This window comes from Leguminivora glycinivorella, chromosome 5, assembly GCF_023078275.1.
Source record: "Leguminivora glycinivorella isolate SPB_JAAS2020 chromosome 5, LegGlyc_1.1, whole genome shotgun sequence".
NCBI lineage: Eukaryota > Metazoa > Arthropoda > Insecta > Lepidoptera > Tortricidae > Leguminivora > Leguminivora glycinivorella.
In genome coordinates this window covers 5,204,770-5,230,768 of record NC_062975.1, presented here as the reverse complement: position 1 = coordinate 5,230,768, position 25,999 = coordinate 5,204,770, and the positions used below count along the sequence as shown (strand labels likewise).

The following is a 25,999-nucleotide window of genomic DNA, read 5'->3' as shown; positions in this document are numbered from 1 at the left end:
GTGGGCATGCATTGCACTTCTGTGTGCGATATCATTAAATGATATCGACATATTTAAGCGTAAAATGATAATCATTTAACATAATGTCGGAAATCTCAAAACAGTTCAACTGTAAAATATTATTGTTTCATTTAGGGTTACTTGTACCACCGAAAATGGAGGGTTAACCCGAAGTTAACCCACCATTTAAAATGGAATTTGACAGTTGACAGCCCACTAACCTTGAGTTAAGCGGGTGGTGCAAGTGGCCCTTATAAAATCGTCTGTCATTTGTAGCTTTGTTTACTACAAGAAACATACAGCAACTGAGGTAATTTACCAATCATGTTCAAGCAATTTGTATGCATCTATGCATTGGCCATTTACATACATTTCCCGGCCTAGGTCACATGGACAGCACGGATAGACATGTTTACTTCCTGTATAAACAAGGAGACATACGTGAAGACGTTTATTCGATTAGTTGTCAACGAAACGAAAAGTAACATACTGTAGGTAAATTAAATATATAAGTAGGTACTACTTAAGTGTGCACATTTTAGAAATACGTTTTGTGGATTTTTTTTGTTCGAATACTGATTTTAATTTATTTTTGCTGTTTTAAATATTTACGTAGTTTCCTGTCTCACTCAGACCATACTTACTAAGACCTAAACATTATTATCGATAGAAATACCTACCTCATTCGTCACAATCAGCTGATTGTGAGTATCGTGACTAACGCTCAATAGCTTTCCTTTTGGCTTTCATAATAATCGATTTGAAAAGTGTACATACCTCCAAGCATGAGGAATGAACCCCGGACACAACTCTGGGCAGTTGTCGCAGGGCCGCCCCTCCGACACCTCCTTTATCCGAACACCCTGTGGACAAAGAAATCTAATTTTATTCAGTGCTTTTACAACATAATAATAGCTTTGTTAATCCTAACAGACCTCATTGTCTCCCAGATTTAGAGCACTCAAACTCTTAGTCATGTCGCTGGTAAATACGTCGTTCTTTGTTCCAGCCCCTCTGACGTCGTCGCTGGACTCGCATTCACTATAGCTGTCTGAAGTAGAAATCTCACTGTCCCTTCTATTGCCAAAAAGCTTAAAAATACCCGTCTTTTCACACCAAGACTCTCCCTCTCTTTTAAGTTGACTGTTACGCTTCTTCCTATGAATTCTAAAAGGCACTTGCTTCAGTCTCGGCTGTATCACATAAGATGGTTTTAAAATTGTTTTCTTGTACAGTTTTTCATAATCTTCTTCTGTTATTCCACAGTGGTAAAGAAGGAAGTCTTTTCTAATCTGTTCTTTTCCTTCTGGATCCCTCCAGAAAGTCTCTTTTGTGCTGACTCCAAGGTAATAATCTAATTCTCTTTCTCCAAAGTCCTTATCATCGACCGTTTCTTGTTTGTTTTGATTGTGGTCTACCCTTTGGTCGGCACCATCCTGTGATCTCTTCAACAACCGATACCTCCTGTTTGACATTTTCCTCATTAGAAATCCTGTGTTTGTTGACAAGAATTTGGTTGTTTTCCTGTACACTAATGCGACTGATTCTCTTCGCCTCTTCATTTTGTTTCTTTTCGCTATGTATCTTTTGACTTTATATGCGAATTTGAAAATAGCGCTTCTCCAGTTCATTGCATCTTTTATTAAATTTTCATAGTTTCAATAAACATGGAAGGTAACATATGGTAAAATGGGCGACCACAGGTAGACTTTCTGTTGAACATTTTCTCTCACTAGAAGGAATAAAGCGTCTTGTTATTATTTCGAAAATGTTTAATTTCGCCATATATATTTCCGTCTCAAAAAACCCAAAGAATTTCTGTGCAAACGAGAGTTCCCCTCTGGGTCCTATGACAGAATAAACCCACATACCTGAACTTTAACGATTCAATCGAGAGAGTGGTCACCTGCCAATAGGTACGGAGTTTCTTGTCCACTTTACGCAGATCCATCGGAATCCAGTATCATGCTCTATCGGTTCAATTTGGAGGGAGTCTAGGGGTGTCAAGATATTCTGGTTATTTGCAGGGTGGTAATGGGCTGAGCTAAGGGCGTGGACGTTTATGGTCAGACAAACAGTCGTGTGTGCTATGTAAATGTTAAATGGTGTGTCAAATTGCACGGGCTTGCTTGTTACAGCGTTTTATTTGATTGCGAGGTTGTAAACGCCCGATTATTCTGCTAAGAAAAAGTTTGACAAGAATCTTTAGTTTTGTTTTTAAATTTGCAATCTTTGCTTTTTAAGAAAAAAAAAATCAAGATAATCAAAGTACTTTAAGTATGTATTTAAAATTGCCTACCTATTGTAAAGCCTATTTGAAGACAGTTTGCATATACAATTATACATACAATTGATTTATGTTGAGCATTGGAATAAGGTATTTTAAGGGCCCTGTGACTAACTCGGTATTCAATATTTATGAACAAAAAATTAAACTATACAAACAAAAAACGGAAGTAACGACGTAAACAACTGAAATATTTAAGATCCGTTTGCATAAATTTGCTTTATTTGCATAAGAACGTAAGCATTATTATAATTCGTATTGAAGACGTATGATATTAATGATAACAAAAAAAACCGGCCAAGTGCGTAACTACCCCGTACCATGGTCAGACCTGGGTAATATTTCCGATGTTGAATTTGGACTTTCTTATTTTTCTATAAGAGTTTAAAACACGTTTTTCCTCATTTGGGCTAAAACGAAAAGGTAAATTAATAAAGATGAAGAAAAGTATAAAATACTTAACATCTATACAAAAAACATCAGATTTCAGATTCGTTTAGGTTAAGTATTAGGTATGTAAGTAGTTAGTTGCAAACAATGATTCATTATTATTTTATTAACTGTTTTATAACAAAGTTATTATTAGTTTTTCTCGTCCTACTCCATCTAGTCAGGCAAGGCGTAGCATTGAAGAAGTTTCATTCAAACTTAGTAACGAGAATCGCCGCTAGATAACGCCTTGCTGCGCGGAAAAACGAAACCGCGATGTTAACTTTCTGATACTAGTAGCGCCATCTACCGCCGAGTAGCAGAACTAATTTACTGTTTTAGCAGCTTTGGCAGTGATTTAGGTTCTTTCTAATTAAAATATCTATTTTAAAATTTTATATAATAAGTCTGTGTTATTTATTAACTAAAAGCAATATATTGTTATTAATGTATAGCGAATACATAACTGAAAGCATAACAACCAACGTTGTGACAGTCGCATCAAGTCGATATTAAAATTGTTAAAATTAAAAAAAGCACACAAATGATAATTTTAATAATGATTCTTCAAGGACGAAAACTCTAGTGACATTACAATATGAACACCAAACCAAACAAACTAAGGTATTTAAGCATAATTCGTTAGACAAATCAATATAGCTTTACAAATGTTAGATATTTAATTTTTAAGGTGGGCAAAGGTTTAATAGGATAGGGAACGATTAATGCATACTGCCTACTCTGCCTAGTTATTCATTAGTCATTACTCATTTTATAAATATCCATAATTTGATATAAGGTCTACGAGTGTTCCGTTTCGCCCTAAAATTCTTCAAAATCCAAATATCTGCAATAAAACTTCCTATTTGGTTTTGTTAAAAGTTTCGTGATAATTATTTTCTTAATCTTGCATTTTATAGTACCCTGTCCGTAGTGTATAATGCGGGAGAGGCCGTATATCTAAATAACACGATTCAAATGTAATTCGATCTGATGGCTTATAGGTGCTTTTTAATTTAATTGGCCTGTATGTCGTGTGTTGTAAATGTCATCTGGCTAAAAATGCGGTTTCTTTACGAGTACATCACAAGATTAAAATGGGACTCGATTTTAAGGATAAACAAACGTTGGAGGAATAGATAATTTGTATGCGTCGATATTCGTCTGACAAAAAACAAATATTTTACATAAGATCTCGACTTATGTAATATTTCTACATATTTACCCGTGTCTATTTCCGTCTGGGCCCATTTTCCGGCTTGTTACTCGGAATTTTGTACGTTTTCTGCAAATTCTGACCTTCACTAGTTTCAACTACTTATTGTTTCTTTGGTTTCTGCCGCGGAAAGGGGACGTTCAAGGTCTAGGTCAAGCCTATTGTTGAATATAAGCATGTGTTGGACTATAAAATGTTTGTCATGCATTTTAATTTTATTAATTAATTGTTAATTATGTTGTAATTGACTAGGGGGGCGATGTTTGAATCTCACAAACGGGATTTGTCACTAAAATACCGGTTGAAAACGGTGAATTGCTTGTTATTTTCCCGTCCCGTCCCGTTCGGCTTTTAACGCAAAGCGTAAAGATATTTACTATTTAAAGGTAGGTATCAGTATACTCGAACCACGAGTTTACAAGACTGTTATTGGACCAATTTTGATGTATGGGTGTGAATGTGAAGCTTGGACACTGACACAGAAAGAAGAGAGCAAGCTCTTTGTGGCGGAAAAGAAAATCTGGGGGAAGACGCTGGGGCCAATCAAAGAGGGAGATGGAACCTGAAGGCGTAGGAAAAAATAGAAGAGCTAATGGCGGTGCCCAATATAATTAGCCAGATCAAAGCCACACGACTCCGCTGGCTCGGCCACCTGGAAAGGATGGGAGAGGATCGTGGTGTGAGAAGAGCATATGTGGGACACCCGGGTGGAAAACGTCCGCGTAGGCGTCCTAGATATCGCTGGTGCGAGGAAGCCCTGAAAGACCTGTCCGCACTCGGTGACCCAACTGGCGTGAAGTGGCGCAGGATAGGGCAGAGTGGCGATCTCTTGTGCCGGAGGCCAAGATCCTTTTTGGGTCGCTGAGCGAGTAAAGTATCAGTATACTCGAATCACAAATATTCTAAATAGTCTATTGGACTGTAAGTTGTCCTGAGTTTACAATGTTCATATGAATGGTTACATGTTGCATGTTTTGGTGTCAATGCAGTAAGAGTAATAAAACCGGCCAAGAGCGTGTCGGCCCACGCTCAGTGTAGGGTTCCGTAGTTTTCCGTTTTTTTCTCAAAAACTACTGAACCTATCAAGTTCAAAACAATTTTCCTAGAAAGTCTTTATAACGATATACTTTTGTGATTTTTTTCATATTTTTGAAACATATGGTTCAAAAGTTAGAGGGGGGGGGACGCACTTTTTTTTCCTTTAGGAGCGATTATTTCCAAAAATATTAATATTATCAAAAAACGATTTTAGTAAACCCTTATTCAGTTTTAAATACCTATCCAAAAATATATCACACGTTGGGGTTGGAATGAAAAAAAATATCATCCCCCACTTTACATGTAGGGGGGGTACCCTAATAAAACAATTTTTTTTATTTTTTATTTTTGCACTTTGTTGGCGTGATTGATATACATATTGGTACCAAATTTCAGCTTTCTAGTGCTAACGGTTACTGAGATTATCCGCGGACGGACGGACGGACGGACGGACGGACGGACGGACGGACGGACGGACGGACGGACGGACGGACGGACGGACGGACGGACGGACGGACGGACGGACGGACAGACAGACATGGCAAAACTATAAGGGTTCCTAGTTGACTACGGAACCCTAAAAATTACCTTACTAAACGATATAATATAGCGTCTAAGTAGTAATAATACCGATAAAGACGCCAAGGGAAATTCCAAAAACGAAGACATGTTAATAGACAGGAACATAATTATTTTGTCCTATCGTTAAATGATGTATTCTTTTAATACTACGTTGGTGGCAAACAAGCATACGGTCCGCATGATGGAAAGCGGTCATCGTAACCTATGGACGCCTGCAACCAAAGGAGTGTCACATGCGCGTTGCCAACCCATTAGAAACTTGTACACTCCCTTTTGCTGTGTTAAGTACACAGCAACAAGGAGTGTACAAGGTCCAAGGAGGGTTTGCGTTGCCGACGACTCAAAGGACAATAGACAGAACAAATTAGTTCCTTAGGTCCTTCCGTCACCAGCACACCGCACCCTCGTTGAGCGCTGGCAGCCTTACTCACCGGCAGGGACACGACACTATGAGTAGATGATTAATCAACACTGAAAAAATAATATTGACTCAACACTTTTCGAATAAACTCGTTTGTATGGCAGTTTATAACAGCGCATCCACAAAACAGGCCACCGCGTTATCAGTATCCACCAGAACGCGCAATGGCGGAGTGACGATGACGGGCGATACCGGCACCGAGGAGAAAATGGAAACATTGGCACAAATCAAAAGACCAGGGGCCCGATTTTTTAAATCTCGGCCATTCAATTTCGTGAAATTCGTTCAATAATATCTCCACTACTAGCGATTTAAATTCTACTAACAGAATCGAAAACGAGTGGTCATTACCATTAGTTTTAAAATTACTAGCCGTCCTTTTTCAAAAATAGCATTACGTTACGTCGTTTTCCACAGACTTTCGAACGGCGAATTCGTGCGTTCGAAATTCAAAAATCGATCCCCAGATACCGACACAACGCTGCAGTTAATTAAATGGCAAAATTGTCAATTCATCGATGGGAAATCGAGGCGAATTTAATGTTTATATTAGTGTTTGGAATAATGTCAGTCATTTGTTTAGATATTTTCTTTTACGATATTAAAAATTACATTGCAAAATGAAATAACTGATGAATATTTTTATCATATCTATTACTCGAGTTGTCCCACAACTCTGCAATACCAGGGGCGGCTCACTCCGCGATTCTATCGCCGCGCTACAAGTACATGCTGGCGGCCGCGAGTTCGCGGCCTAATCAGGGGTGGCGCGCGTTCTCACGGAACGCACGTTCGCACTTTCTTTTGTTACATTACGTAGCGAGTTTTTTTCAAGGTTCATATGCGATGTCCACGTGTGGAATGGCTAATAATGCTTAGTTAAATAGACATCATGAATAAAATAGGACAATCCTACACTGATCTTATTGATTAAGTCCAACGGAAAAGTTCAATAAGGCTTGTGATGCTGAAGGCTGTAACAAAAATATATAAATACTGTATATATACCTAAAAAGTAACCAAGACTTGAATATATAGTATAACTATTTATCTGAGAATTAATGCGTTTTAATCCATAGGCAACCCTATCCTTCGACGCTGCGCACGTGCGGCTCGTTTCTTTGTTAGAATTTTGTAGGCATTTAAAAAGGCGGCATTTGGTGAACATCAAAGCAGTGGGCCTTCTGTACTTGTACTATTATATATTCTGTGGCAATACTTACCATGGAATATCCATCCATCCATACTATCCATGCTAATATTATAAATGGGAAAGTGTGTGTGTGTCTGTTATGTTTGTCAGTTTTTCACGGCAAAACGGAGCCACGAATTGACGTGATTTTTTAAGTGGAGATAGTTGAAGGGATGGAGAGTGACATAGGCTACTTTTTGTCTCTTTCTAACCGGGGGGAGGGGGGGGGGTTAGCGAGGGCTTAAAATAGTGGGTGACGAGCAAGTGAAAGGATTCTATAGTTGAACCACGAGCGAAGCGAGTGGTTCGAGAATAGAATCCTGAACTTGCGAGTTTTTTAACACACGAGAAGTAAAATACATTTGCACCCGAGTGTAACACAAAACTTTTCCCCTCACTATAGCGAGGAAACTACAACGCAAAAAATGCGTTTATCACTGCTTCCAGTAGTTCCACAGGTGGTAAATCATCTTTATTACTAGATTCACCTACTTTTATCAATTTTAAAGCAGTTAATTTGACTTTATTCAAGGTCAAATTACTTTACCCACTAGTGGATAAAATGCGTTTTTACCCGCTGGTATTAAAGGACAAAACACGTGTTTCCGAGCTAGTGAGGGGAAAAATAATGAACAGGGGTCACATGGTATCAAAACTAAATGCTTAGAAATGAACAATTTAAAATTGCCACCAATATAATAGGGGTACTCACAATAATTTCGCCGGACGATAAGAACGCTGTCACTTTTTATTTCTCACTGACAGGCGGTTTCGGCGACCTGACCCTTTAGCACAACTTGCCTTGTCGCGCGCGAGTCCATACATCAAGCGTGACTTTAAGTATGGACTCGCGCGCGACAAGGCAAGTTGTGCTAGAGGGGCTGATAGTTAGTAGAACCCTTTTAATACTTAATGCCATAAACTGTTTTAATTTTTTTTTATACCACGTCGGTGGCAAACAGGTATACGGCCCGCCTGATGGAAAGCGGCCACCGTAACCTATATGGACGCCTGCAACTCAAGGGGTGTCACATGCGCGTTGCCGACCCATTAGAAACTTGTACAGTCACGGACTTTAATTGTTGATCCACTTCTAGCTCGTTTTATACTGGAACGTCATAGCTTAACTATGCTTAACTATGAGAGTCCGTGACCGTACACTCCTTTTTTGAAGAGCCCCATACTGTAGTACATCGGGAATACCTCGGCATTCATTGACAACTTATTGTGAAGTGAACCTATAGCCTAGCTGGTACCCCAGCGTGGGCGGACGTCCTATGATCTTACATCATCGGCTTTTATTTGGCAAACAAAGCTGTCAAGTAATGCGATCTTGTGACTAATCGCTCTTCAGATTAGAGCTATTATCAGCAACTTGTGGGTTTATCGAGTAATTCGTATAAATAGTGGAAGATGACCTACTTAACTACTTAGTAAAATACTAACATACATACATATACTTATACATACAATCACGCCTGTATCCCATAAAGGGGTAGGCAGAGCACATGAACTCCTAAGTTTCAGTGCCACTCTTGGCAAATAAGGGGTTGAAAGAAATCCAAATTGTGACATTGCAGTGACAGGTTGCCAGTCTCTCGCCTTACGCCACAATTTAACCCCTATCCCACAGTCGACTTCTACGACACCCACGGGAAGAAAGGGGGTGGTGAAATTCTTAACCCGTCACCACACGGGGTACTAACATAAAATAACGTAAGAACCTTCATATAGCTTCTACCATGACTGCTTTTGCAGTATCAAACTGATAAATTAAACATGTAAAATCGGGTAGGTAACTCACGTAAAATTCAGTCTGCGTCGGGATACCATCGGCTTCGCGCGTGCTCAATGAAAATGCTCATCGTTACGGAGCGAAAGATGTCGAGCGATCTTCGACAATGTTACGTGACTTACCCCATTTTACATTTTTATTATGTCATTGTCTCACGGACTTATCACGGATCTACTTGCTGACGTCGTTGTAAAGTGTTTAGTCCAAATGCATTTTGAGGGATACATGTTTTTCAACTTCGACCACTCGATTAAGAAATCGAGTCGTGACTCGATTTCGTGGATTACTTTCAATAAGGATTCAGAAACTATAGCCATTTCAAAACTATTAGTAGTAGTATAATCACTACTAATTAGGGTTTCCAAAAGTCTAAACATAAACATCACTAGATTCCAAAAGTCTTAACTTCCGCTGATTTTGAATGGGGAAATCGTGCACTCGAGAAAGAAGTAAATTTTGCGAATGTGGTAAAAAAATCTTAAATTAACAACAAACGAATCAAAACGAGCGTGACGTATCGTCACCGAACCTGAACGATCAGATCGGTAAACATCGCATCACTCCTCGAAATACGCTTTACGTAACGCCGGTGACCGTGAATGCCTAATATGGGCCGGGATTGGTACAAGCCATGAGAGATTTGAAATTTATATGAACGTCCTGAAACTGATCTTACAAATATAGTCCTGATTTTCCTCCGTAGATATTGACAATATTTGAAGTAATTTACATAATAAGATGAATTTGTAATCATATCCGGTGAAACAAGTTTGTCACTAGAAAAGCAGGCGAATATAACATTCACGTGTATTTTTAGGGTTCCGTACCAAAAAGGTACAATAGGAACCCTTATGGTGCGACTCTGTCCGTCTGTCTGTCCGTCTGTCACATTCCTAAATATCTCGAGGACTACTAATGCTATCAACTTGAAATTTGGAATAGTTGTGAACATTGTAAACCTCTACAAATAGAAAGTATAATTTTTTTAAATATATTAATTTTAATTGTAGAAAATGGCCAAAATGAAAGGGGGGCAAACTGTAAATTTCAAGTTACTAGGTCAAGTGGGGTATCGTTGGAAAGAGCTCAAATTGAACGTAAATAAGCTATTTTTTTATAATTTTTTTGTTGTGGAAAAAAAAAGAATTTTGAAGGAAAATGTAAAAAAAAATACCGTTCCCCCCCCTTATCTCCGAAGTTTACCAACGAAAAATTATGAAAATTTTAGTAAACATTGGTTTTATGCTATACATTACAGGAAAAATATAATCGTGTTTGTATTTTGAATACTTTTTTTTTAATTGACAAAAAACTTTTCAGATTTTTACTTTCAATTTACCCACCCTTGCGGATGTATATCGTACTTCAAATTAATACGAGGTGTTACGTAAACCATCTTCTGTCCAATAAAGTAAAAACTATTTAAATCGGTTAACATTATAAAGAATTATCCCTGAAAAACCAGGTCGCGCAAATTAGTTAGCAAATTGACCGGGAGATGGCGCTATACACTATAATACTCATTAGTGCCTATACTTTTGTCTTCTAGTCAAGTCATTAGAGTTATATGAAAATATGAGATTATTTTTACTAGGTAGTTTGAAAGAAAGTTTGTACGGAACCCTCGGTGGGCGAGTCCGACTCGCACTTGGCCGGTTTTTTATTTTTTACTTGCCGTTTGTTTAAATTGTCAGGAACGGCTTGAAAGATTTTATAATATGTACATTTTTTGATAAAATACTGTAATAAGATTGTAAATCTTATTTCATATACATATAATGCTTTAAAATCTCAAAATAATTAATAATTCGAAAATATACCATATTATGAAATTGTGATTAAAATACATCAACAATATTTATAATGCCTATGGGAGGAAAACCAGGACTACGTTTGTATGGAGAATCGGCCGTCTCATATCCTCTTAACCGATGATTATCTACACAATCATCATTTATCAGTATGGTACGGAATCAAAAATATTGATTGATATTGATAAGACATACATTTTAATATTTACTCGAAAAACCTACCTACACTAAATGACTGTGGGTGTGATTAATGTCCTGTCAATTTATTTGAGTTGGGAAGTTTGTATGACATCATGCGTTGTATGCTTAAGCCAGCTCTTAAGTGTTTACTTATCAAATAAATTGATATAAGTGTAAAGCTGGTGTCTGAACTTGGTGTGAGCGTAATGCTATCGAGTAGCGATTTAGAGGACTCGCTTTGTGTTAAAAATGTAAGGTGTAAACCGGCAACCAGTAAAACATGACAAAAAATCTGCAAGTCAGCAGAGTGATTACACTCTGATCGGAATAAATCTGTTAATTGACAAAAATATGTATGAACGTATTTTAAATAAACATGGTTAGCGAAAAAAACGTAACAATACTTTAAATTTATGGTTACTTTGGTTTTCATTCACGGTAGTTAGCAGTTTAGCACTAGCAGTCACGGTCCCACTTTGTCACTTACCATAAGGACGAGATCCGATTGTAATTTTGTACGGAACTTGTCAAAGCGTCCTTACGGTAAGGGACAAGGGTGGATTTATCTTGTGGCACAGGGCACAAATTATAAATATAATTTCCTTACTGCCTTCACGCTATCTCCTATAATTTGCTCCGCCCTTACGATAGTCACACGCATCGTAATTATGCTTCGATTAACAAAAGATGAATAAGAACATATGTTTAATGTTTGCTGTGAAATTTTATAACCTTACTAGACAGTGGTCTGCGTGAATCATTCATGTATCTACTTGTAAAGTATAATGACTAAAACCTTATGGAACGCCATTCAAATTCCGATCTTACTAGTAAAAGACATAACTTAAAATGCGAAAGCGTTTCAGCAGACGTTGTACTACTTTCTTGAGTTTAAGGTGTGTTTGTGGATCAGCATATGTCGGTATATCGAGTGACTGGCTGAGGTTAAGCATTGAGTCGTATTTAAAGAGGCGTATTTTCAATGTTATAGTGGCTTATACTGTTTGCTGTTATTATTAAGTAACCATTTGAGCTGACTATATTGAGTAAATTAAAATGTTTTCACGTCTTAATAAGTCAGATTTCAGATAATATTTATTGTGAGTTCCGGAAAACGATCTAGCAGACGAATCGACTTATAGTAAGTAGGCAATTGCCGTTGCCGAGCCGGAATCATTTATTAACCCCCGACGCAAAAACGACGGGGTGTTATAAGTTTGACGTGTCTGTCTGTCTGTCTGTCTGTCTGTCTGTCTGTGTGTGTCTGTGTTGTCTGTCTGTGGCATCGTAGCTCCCGAACGGATGAACCGATTTCGATTTAGTTTTTTTTGTTCAAAAGCTGAGTTAGTCGGGAGTGTTCTTAGCCATGTTTCATGAAAACCAGTCCACTTTTTTTTTAATTTTAATTTTGTGGTTATTTTGTATGACGTTCATTGACACACACTGTCAAATCACCTAATTATTACGCCCCTACTGTAACGTCGATTGATGGCCATGCCGCGTGAACTAATTCAGTTCCCTTTATTTGAATAAGGCTAAGTGGTGGGTCGGGTTCCCACAGGTGATGTTGGATGTAATTAGGGTTGCGGGTTCGTGTTTAAGATTACATTTAAACCTGTTTCGACCGGAGAGTTAATAAATACTGGGTGCGTAGCCGAATGGCACAAAGACTCACGAAACGCTCACGAAACGAAACGCTCGTAGATATCTATCTCTATCGCTCTTGCTTATTGGCGCGACAGAGCCAGACTACCTTTCGCGGCGTTTCGTTTTCGTTTCGCGTCGTAGAAATGCCATTCGTCTACGGAGCCTGGCCACAAAAACTTTAAACCGGGCAGTGTTTAATCGTAAAGATAAATAGAAATACCTTTGTTGAGTAGGTAGGTACAGTGAGCTGAAAAACTGCCTTCAAAAAATAGTTTCTAAATTCGCCATGCGCTTTTGCAGCTAACTGTACAGTCAACCAATTGGAACCCTAGGCCATTGTAGAACTATGTTATAGTGACGTTATAAATCAGATTGTAAGAAATCTCTTACTGCTTGTCATTTTGCTATAGTTGTAGAGTGACCTAGCTAGGGTTCCAATTGGTTGACTGTACGTACATTTTATCAAACGTCAAAAGTATGATTTGGATATTATACTGATCGGTACTTAATATATAAACCAGAATTTTAATTATTGTAGAAATGAGTATTTGTATTCTACAATTTCAGGTTTATTTATTTTAGAATATGAAATATTGCTGATGCGTAATAGTATACATTACGATACAAGTGCGTAAAAAAGAAAGTACGAAACGAGTGACGATAAATTAAAACACGACCGAAGGGAGTGTTTTAAATCGACACGAGTTACGAATTCCTTTTCGCACGTGTATTGAACGACGTTTTCAGTACAGATGGACTTCCGAAGTTTCGACCTGACATATAATGAACCACTTCTCGCACTAGTGCGTAAAAAAACACCATCTGTACTGAAAAAGATAGTTATGTAAAAGAGCCCCGTTGTGGCCCGTTCGTTGCATAAATGTTTAAATGTATCTACATCTAAATTGTATCAAAACTAAATGAAATTTACCTACTTCCTATCAATCTCAACACATAATATAGATATTTATTTGACGCTAATGAAAAATATCGTAAAAAGATATCCATATTCGTACAGTCACCGGTCATAATATCGCAAAAAGGTCGCAAAATATCTGGCACAATCATTTCTAGAGCCATACCATAGGAGTGTGTGCTGTGTGAGATTTTTTTTCTAAACTGTTAGTAGTAGGTACCAGCGGACCTCACTGTTGGTACAGTGTACAGTGGGCCTAGAAACTGGTCTGCCAGTTTTGACAAAAGTTTCTGTGAGCTCTAACGATCGCTAAGGTTGACTTGACACATGGCATGACGTAAAGTAACATATATAAATATATAGACAAAGCAATTGCCACTGACATAATATTATTGCAATGGGAAATCGACCTTGTTGTCTCATGACGTTCAAACTTCAAACGAACCTCAACCGTAGGGTGGTAAACCACATTTTTGGTCGACTGTACACGGGCGACCGTTGGACATTTTCCCGTTAGAGATTATGGGAAGCCATTTGTATTCCAAATTTAATTTTTCTACGGTTTATGAATTGTATGATACTATTGAGTTTCTTTTTTTTTTCGTAGCCTATAATTGTGTCCCACTGCTGGGCAAAGGCCTCCCCTTTCTTCTCTTGTTATCTTTTTATGCGGCCTTTTTTGTATGATATTATTACCGGTGACTGTACGTCCCTGCGTCTCCGTTGGTTAGCAACCTTGTAGGTTAGATAGCACTTAGTGGCCGCGTCTAATGAGAGTCGCGTTCGCGGTGCCTAAGCACTAAGCACCCGTAACGCGAGTGCAAACAGTCTGCTACTTTCTTCTTGGATCGTATATACAGTAGCGGAAAAAAATCTATCATATTGGTTATATATCGAAAACAGTAAGTCAATAACTCTTTAAATTTGACTTTAATATCAAGTAAATGACTATTGTATCATCATTACAAATATGTATTTGAATACTTACGAGTCCTCCTAAGACCCACTGCACATGGCCCGTGGGCAGCCACGAGAGTCTGATGCGGATTAGAGACTTTTTGATGTTGTCTTTATTCAGTAACCAGTAGAATTATGAAATTTGTAAAATAACATTTTAAAGGATTTTAAACATATATATGTCGCAGGGAAATGGCCAAAACAGAGATTTGATCAAATCTCTAAGGGATATGATCAAATCACGCAGGATGTCAAAATGACGAATCCATTTCATCATTTCTCTAGAAAATTTCAGTCATTTGACTAATCCCTGACTCTGTTTAGTGAAATCACAAAATCGGCCAATAGACACGCCACGTTTTGTCATTTCACTAGATTTGTTTAGGGATTTGATAAAATCCCTGAACCACGACAGTAAGTTGACGAAACGAGCGTATAAAGTCAACTAGTTTTATCATTTTTCGCTAAACAAGTTCAGTGAAAAGTCAAAATGCTTTAATAAATAAGAAAATAATTAAAAATGAAACATTTAGCTTTGTTTCTTCACTTATTCTTTTTTTTTTCGTATTTATTATATAAAAAGCTCTTTCAATTCTAATAGGAGAAAAAAAGTGTCCCAAGGTTTTTTCCGATTCCGTTACCACTTTTTCATACATTTTGTATGGCGGTAACGGAATGGAAGGTTTGAAAATAATGTATGGAAACCTTGGGACATTTTTTTTCTCCTATCAGGATCGAAAGACCTTGCTATTCTGAGTATGAATCGCATAAAAAATGCCCATGTTACAAAAAAGTGGTGCGGACAACTTTAAAAAAAAATGGCCCGGTTATCACTTTAATATTTTTATTCAATTTATCGACATTGAAGCCTACTTTAACCTTCACATATGCAGCATGTGTAGTTCCGATTGCAACATTTGTGGCCTTGAATCAGTTCCAGCTGACGCGTTGCAACGGAACGAATGTGTGCACCACTGTTTACGCTGCCTGATAATGTATGACAGTATGACAATGAGATCCTCTACTACACATTGTACAGTCAGCTGCAGATAAAAGTAAAACCCCCTTCATACAAATTTGTATCCAAGGGGGTCTACTTTTCTCTACAACTGACTGTACTTCACATGTTGGAGCATTCCATGAAAAAGTCTACCAATGTCCCGTACGAACGCGAATTTTGGGGCAAAAGGGTTTTTTCCTGAGGTAATGTGCAGAATTATGCACAGAAAACTGATTGCTTTAAACGCCAGAAAAAAAATCGAAAAATCGCAACACACGAAACATGATGCGTTTGTTCGGGACCCTGGAATGATCCATTACATAGATACATACACGATTACACGTGATAAGTACCTGGTCTACACGATACACGACTGGCAGGCAAGCATGGTCGCGCGATAAATGATAAAACATCGCCTGATGTTTTATCATTTATCGCGCGTCCTTATAGCACTATTTGTAAGTGCGTTAGGGACGGCATGATGTTTTATCATTTATCATGTGACCAATTGATCATGCTATCGGTACTGTATTCCCAAATCAGATGGGTAGAGCAAACTGCTAAAGTTTCAGTGCCACTCTTAACAAATAAGCGAATGAAAAAAATCTAAATTTTGATAGTACATATAGTGACAGGTTAGACTAGCCTGACATCACAATTGACCCCATCCCACAGTCGACTACTATGTTACCCACGGAAGAAAAGGGGTGGTGAAATTGTTAACATCACCAGTGATCGGGGATTTGGATGCCACTCGGGGTGAATGACCTCAATCAATATGCTAGTATGGATATGCCTCGGGATTCCAGGCTTTATGTGGATAGATAAAAAAACATTTATTATCATAATATTAGCTTCATATTACATATTAATTAAATAAAATAAAAATAAAATAAATATTATAGGACATTCTTACACAGATTGACTGAGGCCCACGGTAAGCTCAAGAAGGCTTGTGTTGTGGGTATTTAGACAACGATATATATAATATATACATACTTATATACATAGGAAACATCCATGACTCAGGAACAAATATCTGTGCTCATCACACAAATAAATGCCCTTACCGGGATTCGAACCCGGGACCGCGGCGTAGCAGGCAGGGTCACTACCGACTGCGCCAGACCGGTCGTCAATATATTGTCAATATATTGCTATTACGGGTCAATGTTTTAAATGCGTCATCAAATCATCTATGTTATCTGTTAAATTCATTTTTCTTCATTAGTTTAGTAAAGTCCTCACTTACAATAAAATATGTATGTGATTCTTATAAACTTTATTATTATCTAAAATACAAAACGCCTACTTCAGAACAGAAAAAAGAAAGAAAAAAAATCATTTGTCTACTATGACTATGCCATAAAAAAAATATCACGGGCCAGACGGCGTATTCATATCACAGATTCTACTTGACATCCCGCAGTGTGGCATCCAAATCACCGATCACTGCTCATCACCCCAGATAATGTAGAAAGGTTGCAGATGGATCAAAAGCCATGCATGCACGAAGTCAAAAATGTTACTCGACAAGTAACGCTACGATCGACTTCGATTGAAATGGTGACACAAACTTGTGACATTTTATATACTTATATACCTCTATTCTAACATGACATAACATGTAGGATCCATTATCAAAACAAGCGAAACCCAATAGGACCTCCGCGTTAATGCATCCGTCTTTAGAAATTACGATAGCATGCCTCACAACAAATTAGATTAGTTCCGCTACTCGCGACTAGATGTCACCGGCGTCGCTACAGATTATGCCAAACCGTTACTGGCCCCTTATCAGTTACATGGAAAATGAATTTCCGAGCTGGGCGGGATTAGCCGCACCTGGCATACAAATTGGTTAAGCGACTCACGCAAGACCAGCGGTTAAAACGGCACGAGGTTGACAAGGTCATTTGATGCTGATAATATAATTTTTACGAAAACAAACGTGAAATGACTGCCAATTTAAAAAGTAGTTTGTGCTCATAATTCTAATAAATCGTCATCATCATCCTTGCGTTATCCCGGCATTTAACACGGCTCATGGGAGCCTGGGGTCCGCTTTGACAACTAATCCCAAGATTTGGCGTAGGCACTAGTTTTACGAAAGCGACTGCCATCTGACCTTCCAACCCGAAGGGTAACTAGACCTTATTGGAATTAGTCCGGTTTCCTCATGTGTGTCCTCATAATTGTAATAAATATCGGCAAAAATAGAGAATGGATACTACTTAGTTTAATAAAAACTCCATAATAACATTGATTTTATTGATGAATTTGGTAATATAACTATATTTTATAGATATGACATAATATCAAAACGTGTAATAACGATATACGATTTGATAAATATTTTTCAGTACAGATGGTGTTTTTTATACGCACTAGTGCGAGAAGTGGTTCATTATATGACAGGTCGAAACTTCGGAGGGTCATCTGTACCTACTGAAAAACGTACTTTCGTAACTCGTGTCGATTTAAAACACTCCCTTCGGTCGTGTTTTAATTTATCGCCACTCGTTTCGAACTTCCTTTTTTACGCACTTGTATCGTAATGTACTATTAACCCTCGCTGCGTTTGCACGCGTTAACTTTTGCAAATATTTTTATTTCATTTTAATGTTACGTACAGATTGTGCGTCCAGAGTTGAGGAAACAGCGAGCTACAGCTAAAGTAAATTAATTAATACATCGTATATTTCTCGTTAACCAATATATTGAGTTAGAAAGGTTTTCTGAGTAACCGAATCATAAAGTTTGCCATGAAAAGGATCATTGGTGTAGTAGTATTAGTATTTAAAACAGTTTCATACCTTTTGATGAAGCTCATGCAGTATTAATAAATAGCAGGTTTAGAATATAAACATGACTAGAAAATATAGACACTAATAAACATGCGATGCGGTTTATATAAAAACTAGCTTTTGCCCGCGGCTTCGCTCACGTTAGAAAGAGACAAAAAGTAGCTTAATGTCACTCTCCATCCCTTCAACTATCTCCACTTAAAAAGTCACGTCAATTCGTCGCTCCGTTTTGCCGTGAAAGACGGACAAACAAACAGACACACACACTTTCCCATTTATAATATTAGTATGGATTGCTCGTGGAGTATAGAAGGGTTTCAACTTCACAGATCCATCACAGAGAAATCTCATTGATTCAGCAGAGTATATGAGTTTTTAATCAACTAATTAATGTGCGGATCCTACTGGAATACAAAGAAATGGAATTTAAAAAAAACCTAGCCCCAAACTAAGCAAAGCTTGTACTATGGGTTTTCTATGTATACTGTTATATACATAGAAAACATCCATGACTCAGGAACAAATCGTCACTACTTTTAAAAAATCTCGTATCTCACGCTGTTCCTCAAAGTTAAAACGCAGTAAGTCTATATGCATTCCATACATACTTACTAAAATTTTCTTTTCATTGACAGACGAAGATACAAGTTTTTTTTAAAGTAGTGACGAAATATCTGTGCTCAACTCATCACAGAAATAAAATGCCCTTACCGGAATTCGAACTCGGGACCGCGGCTTCGCAGGCAGGGCTACGCGCTAGGCCAGACCGGTTGCCTTATGTCCTTATATTTTTGTTCCCACCTGTTTATTTGTCTTCCAATATCACTTTCCAAGCCTAAAGTGTCCTAAACCCTAATTCTTCGAATATAATAATGTTATTTGCATTCAAAATTCTAAGAGAAATTGCAATGCGGTAACGCTTGTTACAGATCAGCAGTCATTACGTACAGGTCCTTCAGAATGGAACAACACAAATAGGATGCAAGTATACCGGCGGTGTTATAGCCTTATAGGTAAGTGAAAACCGGCCAAGAGCGTGTCCGGCCACGCTCAGTGTAGGGTTCCGTAGTTTTTCGTATTTTTCTCAAAAACTACTGAACCTATCAAGTTCAAAATAATTTTCCCAGAAAGTCTTTATAAAGTTCTACTTGAGTTCTAAGTTAAGTTCTAAGTGATTTTTTTCATATTTTTTAATCGTATGGTTCAAAAGTTAGAGGGGGGGGGACGCACTTTTTTTTTTCTTTAGGAGCGATTATTTCCGAAAATATTAATATTATCAAAAACGATCTTAGTAAACCCTTATTCATTTTTAAATACCTATCCATCAATATATCACACGTTGGGGTTGGAATGAAAAAAAAAATTACTCCCCACTTTACGTGTAGGGGGGGTACCCTAATAAAACATTTTTTTCCTCTTTTTATTTTTGCACTTTATCGGCGTGATTGATATACATATTGGTAACAAATTTGAGCTTTGTAGTGCTTACGGTTACTGAGATTATCCGCGGACGGACGGACGGACGGACAGACAGACATGGCGAAACTATAAGGGTTCCTAGTTGACTACGGAACCCTAAAAATGGGAAATTATGTCGCATAGCAATTTAACGCAGTATCACTATTAATTACTGCAGCTCAAACACCGGGGGACCAACAAATTGTTTATTTCACGTATTCGTGTAAACATAATAAATCATGAATATCATGGTCCCCGTTACGCGGCCGAATATTGCCGCTATTTATATAGCAATTGCTGAGATTTGGGAATTAAAATCGGTCTTGTGTGAAACAGAATTTGGAGATGAAAACGTTTCAAAATTGACATAAGAATAACATTAAGAACTCAATACAACACGCCACGTGGTTTGTTCCTTGGAGATACATCAGTCGTAAGTATAGATGTTATATTATTTACATAACTTCTGTTTAACCCTAAGGTCCTAAGGTTAACCTTAAAGCAAAGAGGATCGAGTATTATAGAGAGTTACTGTCGAAGTAAAATGTGTAATCACAGTGCATAGACTGCTATCTCTTGACACAGGCTTAAAACTTTTGAACCTCAGTTTTGACAATTTGGCCCATATTCTTAGCTTGATATGTGTTAAAATGTTAAATATTAATATTAGCGCCATCTAGTTGAGCGTAGCCCAAAGGTGTAATGCCATCTAGCCCACCGTACCTTTTTCTGTATGGTACTAAGGTACGTTTTTTTCTTAGACTTTATCTGTCTATACAGAGTTATATATGTCTTTGCCTTTAAGTTAACCCTATGAACGCCAAGGTGTACTGAAAGCGCCATTGTCCGTGGTGCGAAGCCAATGACAATGAACATTAAAGTGTTATGGCGGATGTTGTCAAAGCGACTTTCCTACGCTCTTCGCCAGTCGTCATTGTGGCGTTTACAGCATTTTTTGACATGAGAGGAAAAGCGTTCAATCCTCTCTACAATCAAAAAGCTCATTTGGAATATACGAGGATAAGGCTCACAAAAAAATCTTCCACATTACACGATCCTGGACGACCTTGAAGCGCCTTCCAAGCTAACCCACTTGCACCAGCCTCCTTCTCCATGTGGTATAAAGCTACATAATCTGACCCTACAAAAGTCGCGTGTAAAAACTAAATGTTAAATAAAATGAACCGTTACTTTAAACACTTCTTAAGAATCTTAACGTTTAACTTTTTAATTGTAACACGATCGCTTTTGACATAGTTCGTAAAGACGCCTTGACTATACTTTGTCAGACTTTTAACGACGTAATTGTATCCAGTGTTGCTTGCACACTTTGATTAAAGTGTTTAAAGTTCAAAAGGAATATGCCTCGTTAATATATTGCTTTATTTAACAATATTGACTTGAGGTACTGAGGACAAAATATGAATACTAAAAATGTGGCACGTGTAATTCCGTTTTCACATTATCCGATCCGATATCGCATGTCGGACCGATATCCCATATATTTACGCCGCCATCTTTGATTTTTTTCCTTTGAAATCCTTCCTACATCCGATATCGGATCGGATAATGTGAAAACGCACAAGGGCATTTCTATTTAAAGTTGTACCCCCGAGTTTTCGCATGTCCCCTTACATTTTTTGCGATTTACTCTTAAGATTGAAGTTTTAACTGGGTAAATGTTGGTTTTTATTGAAATATATTAAGTAGACGCATCATTTATCAAGTAAAATGCATAATAAATCAATTTTTTATACTTACAATTAAGTTTTAAAATATGGTAAAATGTGGCTCTAGTACTGTCCCCTTCCACGATTCGAAGTTTTGTTGGACTTTTACACAATTTTTTTCTATGATAGTAACATTAAGTAATGCATTTCTACCATAGTTTAAGTAGTAGAAAACGTATTTTTGATGAAAAAGAACTTTAAAATCAACAGTAACAGGGTATAATTTCGATAAAAACGTTGTCCCCTCGAAATGTCCAGTTTCGAGATCGTCCGTTTGGTTACGCAGTTTTAACTAAGTAGCAAAATATTTTTTACCAACATTTAAGGTTTATTTTAATCCTGGCCAACCTGTGACCATAAACAAACCTTGTGTAACTTCACTTTGGTTAATAAAACAGCCAAACCGCTACCGACAAGGAGTGCTGGCATGTGACAGGTAAGTTTACCACTATGTTTGTTCCGTTTTGTTCTAATTTTTACGTAACTAAACTGTTAGGTAAGTAAAGAACTGTTGATGTTAAATGAATCAATGCCTCATACAGTTATTTCTCAAGTAAATAAGTTAAATATTGCTGTTAGTTTTGTATTATTTTCAATCGATTTAATTCTGGTCTAGACAAATCGTTACGTCCGTTTGGAAACAATTTGCAGCGTAACATATTGCCGGACAGTCAAATGTAACCAAACTGACACGGTAAAGTTGCGTGCACATTGAGAATAGCTAGTTTTTTGCCGTGACTTTGTCCATGCTTATTTTTTTGGTAATATTCATACTAGTTTGCAGATCTCATGGACACAAAATATGACCTTATATAATAATAAGATAATTTTTGTTACTAAATAGAAGATATTTCCCATTACTTAAGAAAATACTCCGTTTAATGTGTTTTCTACTTACTAAGAGAGTTAAGACTAAAATATACTATTACTTAAATTCATTTTGATAAGAAATATTAATTTTAATATTATTATTTCTAACTGTGATTAATACGCATTTGATACCACAGATGTTTAGTAGAACTAAACTCTACCCAAAGTGAGATTAGATATTAGGTATATTTCATAAAAAGCCATTATAATAGTGATATATATTTTTAATAAGTATTGATATTATAAGTTCTGATATTTCAAGTACCTACGTACTGTGTTTTTTTACTGAGCAAGCATTTGAGTGAAATGTTTGCTTATTGTGATCTGGTCCTTACTTTGTCCGTTAAGTTACATAGGTGTCCATTTGGAAATTGTCCCCTTGTTAAAAAAGTGTTTTTTATTGTTTAATTAAAGTATAGAAGCTATAAATCTTATGTTTTAATGCTAATAATTACAAGTTTCGTTAATTCTATTGATTGTTATTCATTATATGTAATTATTTCCTACACTAAAAAACATTTGTAACCAAACGGACCACAAAAAACCTCTCCCATCATATTAAAAATTCATTTTAACTAGTTTATCCTAAAAATATTGCGATTCTCTTCAGTGTTTCGTAAACTAGAATATATTTTCTAACAGAATAACACGACAAAATACCAAATAATGCCAATTTTATTTTCAACTTCTCAAATGAGTCATGGTACAAGTTTAAATAGAAATGCCCACTAACGGCCCAGCCACGGCATTGGTCTAAGCGCGACAGCGGTGAGCGGCAGCCATACTCGTACGTGCGTATGAAAAGTCCCATCGCTGTAGGGCCGCCGCTCACCGCTGTCGCGCTTAGACCAATGTCGTGGCTGAGCCGTAAGTGTTAGGTCTGAGTGCACGCTTATATCGGGCGTGTAGTGGGGCGTGCCGCGTCCATGTCAAACAATTGAAGCTCAAAGAAGTGTCCTAACCTAAGTCGACGCTGCAAAGGGTGGACGCACGCTCGCCCGCCCCGCCAAACGCGCTCCGCTCCGAGCGTCCCCTCAAGCCTTACACTAACTGCGTTATTACATTATCTGATCCGATATCGGATGTAGGAAGGATTTAAAATCAAAGATGGCGGCTTAAATGTATGGGATATCGGTCCTACATCCGATATCGGATCGGATAATGTGAAAACGCGCTATATCGCCAATTCGCCAGGGCGTGTAGACAAGAAGTCATTCATATTTCGTAGCGTATCGAAGTTCTCTCTCTCTCCGTAGTAGTAGTAGTAGTAGTGTATGCACGGAGAAAGATAACTGACTGACGTCACTACACAGTAGGACAACTGCAATTTGCAAACATAAAAATGCTTTGTTTTTAGGGTTCCGTACCTCAAAGAGGAAAAACGGAACCCTTATAGGATCACTCGTGTGTCTGTCTGTCCCTCTGTTACAGCCGATTTCTCCGAAACTACTGGACCGATTTACTTGAAATTTGGTACACATATGTAAACCTGTGGCCCAAAGACGGACATGTAATTTAATTAAATGAAATTTAATCATAGGGGTCACTTTTGGGGGGTAAACTTGAAAATTAAAAATCAAAGTTATTAAAACTATATTGTGTTATATATCAAATGAAAGAGCATTTTATGAGCATTTTAAATATATTTTTTTAAAATTTTTAATTTTGGTACTTTAGAAGTAATTTAAGAAAATAGACAAAAAATGACCATTCCCCCCCCCTTATCTCCGAAACTACTTAGCGTAAAATTTTCAAAAAAATACACAAGATAGCCCTTTACCTCTAGATTACAGGAAAACCTATTAGAAATCTACAGTTAAGCGTAAGTCGGACTTACGAGAAAAAAACTCAAATTAAGATTTTCACTCACTGACGCTGCAAGCAGTTACTAAACGTCTTAAAATTTTGTAAGCGTGATGGACAGGTAGAAAGAAATTAATTTCTGTCTTTTTTCTTTTTAGAAATTGTTCAATTTTTTTTTTCATTTGCCAAAATGACTTAAGTTCCAACTAAAAAGGAGGCGCTTAAGACCGTTTGTAAGTGGACTGAGCAAAATTTTGTTCAAATCGGTCCAAAAAAAGGTCTCTGTTGACGAAAACATAGAATTTGTGCCACCGACAGCCTAAATCTGAAGTCCATTTTGCTCTATCTCTTATCGTTTCCGAGATATACACGTAAAGTCTTGAAAGTGCGAAAAGTTAACTTTGCCATCACAGTCGTTCAGGCGCTCATGAGTTCTTTGTATGGAAAAGTCGAAAACCGACTCGCACTTGACCAATGTTCATAGAACGTTGTGGTTTTTTTACACACGGGTCCGCGACTGACGACGTTCGAATGTTTTGTTCGGAAATGTTTGACACTGTGCGCAGACAGAGAGCGGTCTGCGTTCTGTCAGAGTTCCGCGTTCTGGTGACCGTTGACCGCTCAAGAGTTCCAACGCACACAGGCGGCGTTCAAATTCTCGCGTTCTAGTTTCGTTTGTGTCTTTGTACATGCAACATGTCACTGAAAAGTTAGATTTCCTATGCGGCTAAATTAACGACCATATTTTACGTTTACTAACGCGAAAGAAAAACTCATGAAAACTCGAAAATTCGCGTTTTCCTGGATCTAAGGCTACGCTAGATCGATTTTTCACCTTCGAAAACCCCCACATAACAAATTTCAGCGAAATCGTTAGAGCGGTTTCCGAGATCGTCGGTATATATAAATAAATAAATAAATATACAAGAATTGCTCGTTTAAAAGTATAAGATATTATTTACATAACTGTTTAACCCTAAGGCCCTAAGGTTAACCTTAAAGCAAAGAGGATCGAGTATTATAGAGAGTTCCTGTCGAAGTAAAATGTGTAATCACAGTGCATAGACTTCCATCTCTTGACACAGGCTTAAAACTTTTGAACCTCAGTTTTGACAATTTGGCCCATATTCTTAGCTTGATATGTGTTAATTAAAATGTCAAGTATTAATATTAGCGCCATCTAGTTGAGCGTAGCCCAAAGGTTTAATGCCATCTAGCCCACCGTACCTTTTTCTGTATGGTACTGAGGTACGTTTTTTTCTTAGACTTTATCTGTCTATACAGAGTTATATATGTCTTTGCCTTAACCCTATGAACGCCAAGGTGTACTGAAAGCGCCATTGTCCGTCGTGCGAAGCCAATGACAATGAACATTAAAGTGTTATGGCGGATGTTGTCAAAGCGACTTTCCTACGCTCTTCGCCAGTCGTCATTGTGGCGTTTACAGCATTTTTTGACATGAGAGGAAAAGCGTTCAATCCTCTCTACAATCAAAAAGCTCATTTGGAATATACGAGGATAAGGCTCACAAAAAAATCTTCCACATTACACGATCCTGGACGACCTTGAAGCGCCTTCCAAGCTAACCCACTTGCACCAGCCTCCTTCTCCATGTGGTATAAAGCTACATAATCTGACCCTACAAAAGTCGCGTGTAAAAACTAAATGTTAAATAAAATGAACCGTTACTTTAAACACTTCTTAAGAATCTTAACGTTTAACTTTTTAATTGTAACACGATCGCTTTTGACATAGTTCGTAAAGACGCCTTGACTATACTTTGTCAGACTTTTAACGACGTAATTGTATCCAGTGTTGCTTGCACACTTTGATTAAAGTGTTTAAAGTTCAAAAGGAATA

The 25,999-nt window shown here is 37.5% G+C and overlaps 1 protein-coding gene across 1 annotated transcript in view; it reads right to left on the bottom strand.

Moving 5' to 3' along the window:
- Window positions 1-25,999, bottom strand: part of LOC125226446 (prickle planar cell polarity protein 3-like) — a 195,337-nt gene that overhangs the window by 118,397 nt on the left and 50,941 nt on the right. The window contains exon 2 of the mRNA XM_048130429.1: window positions 778-863. Within this exon, the coding sequence (XP_047986386.1) occupies window positions 778-863 (86 nt within the window). The remainder of the gene's footprint in view (window positions 1-777; window positions 864-25,999) is intronic.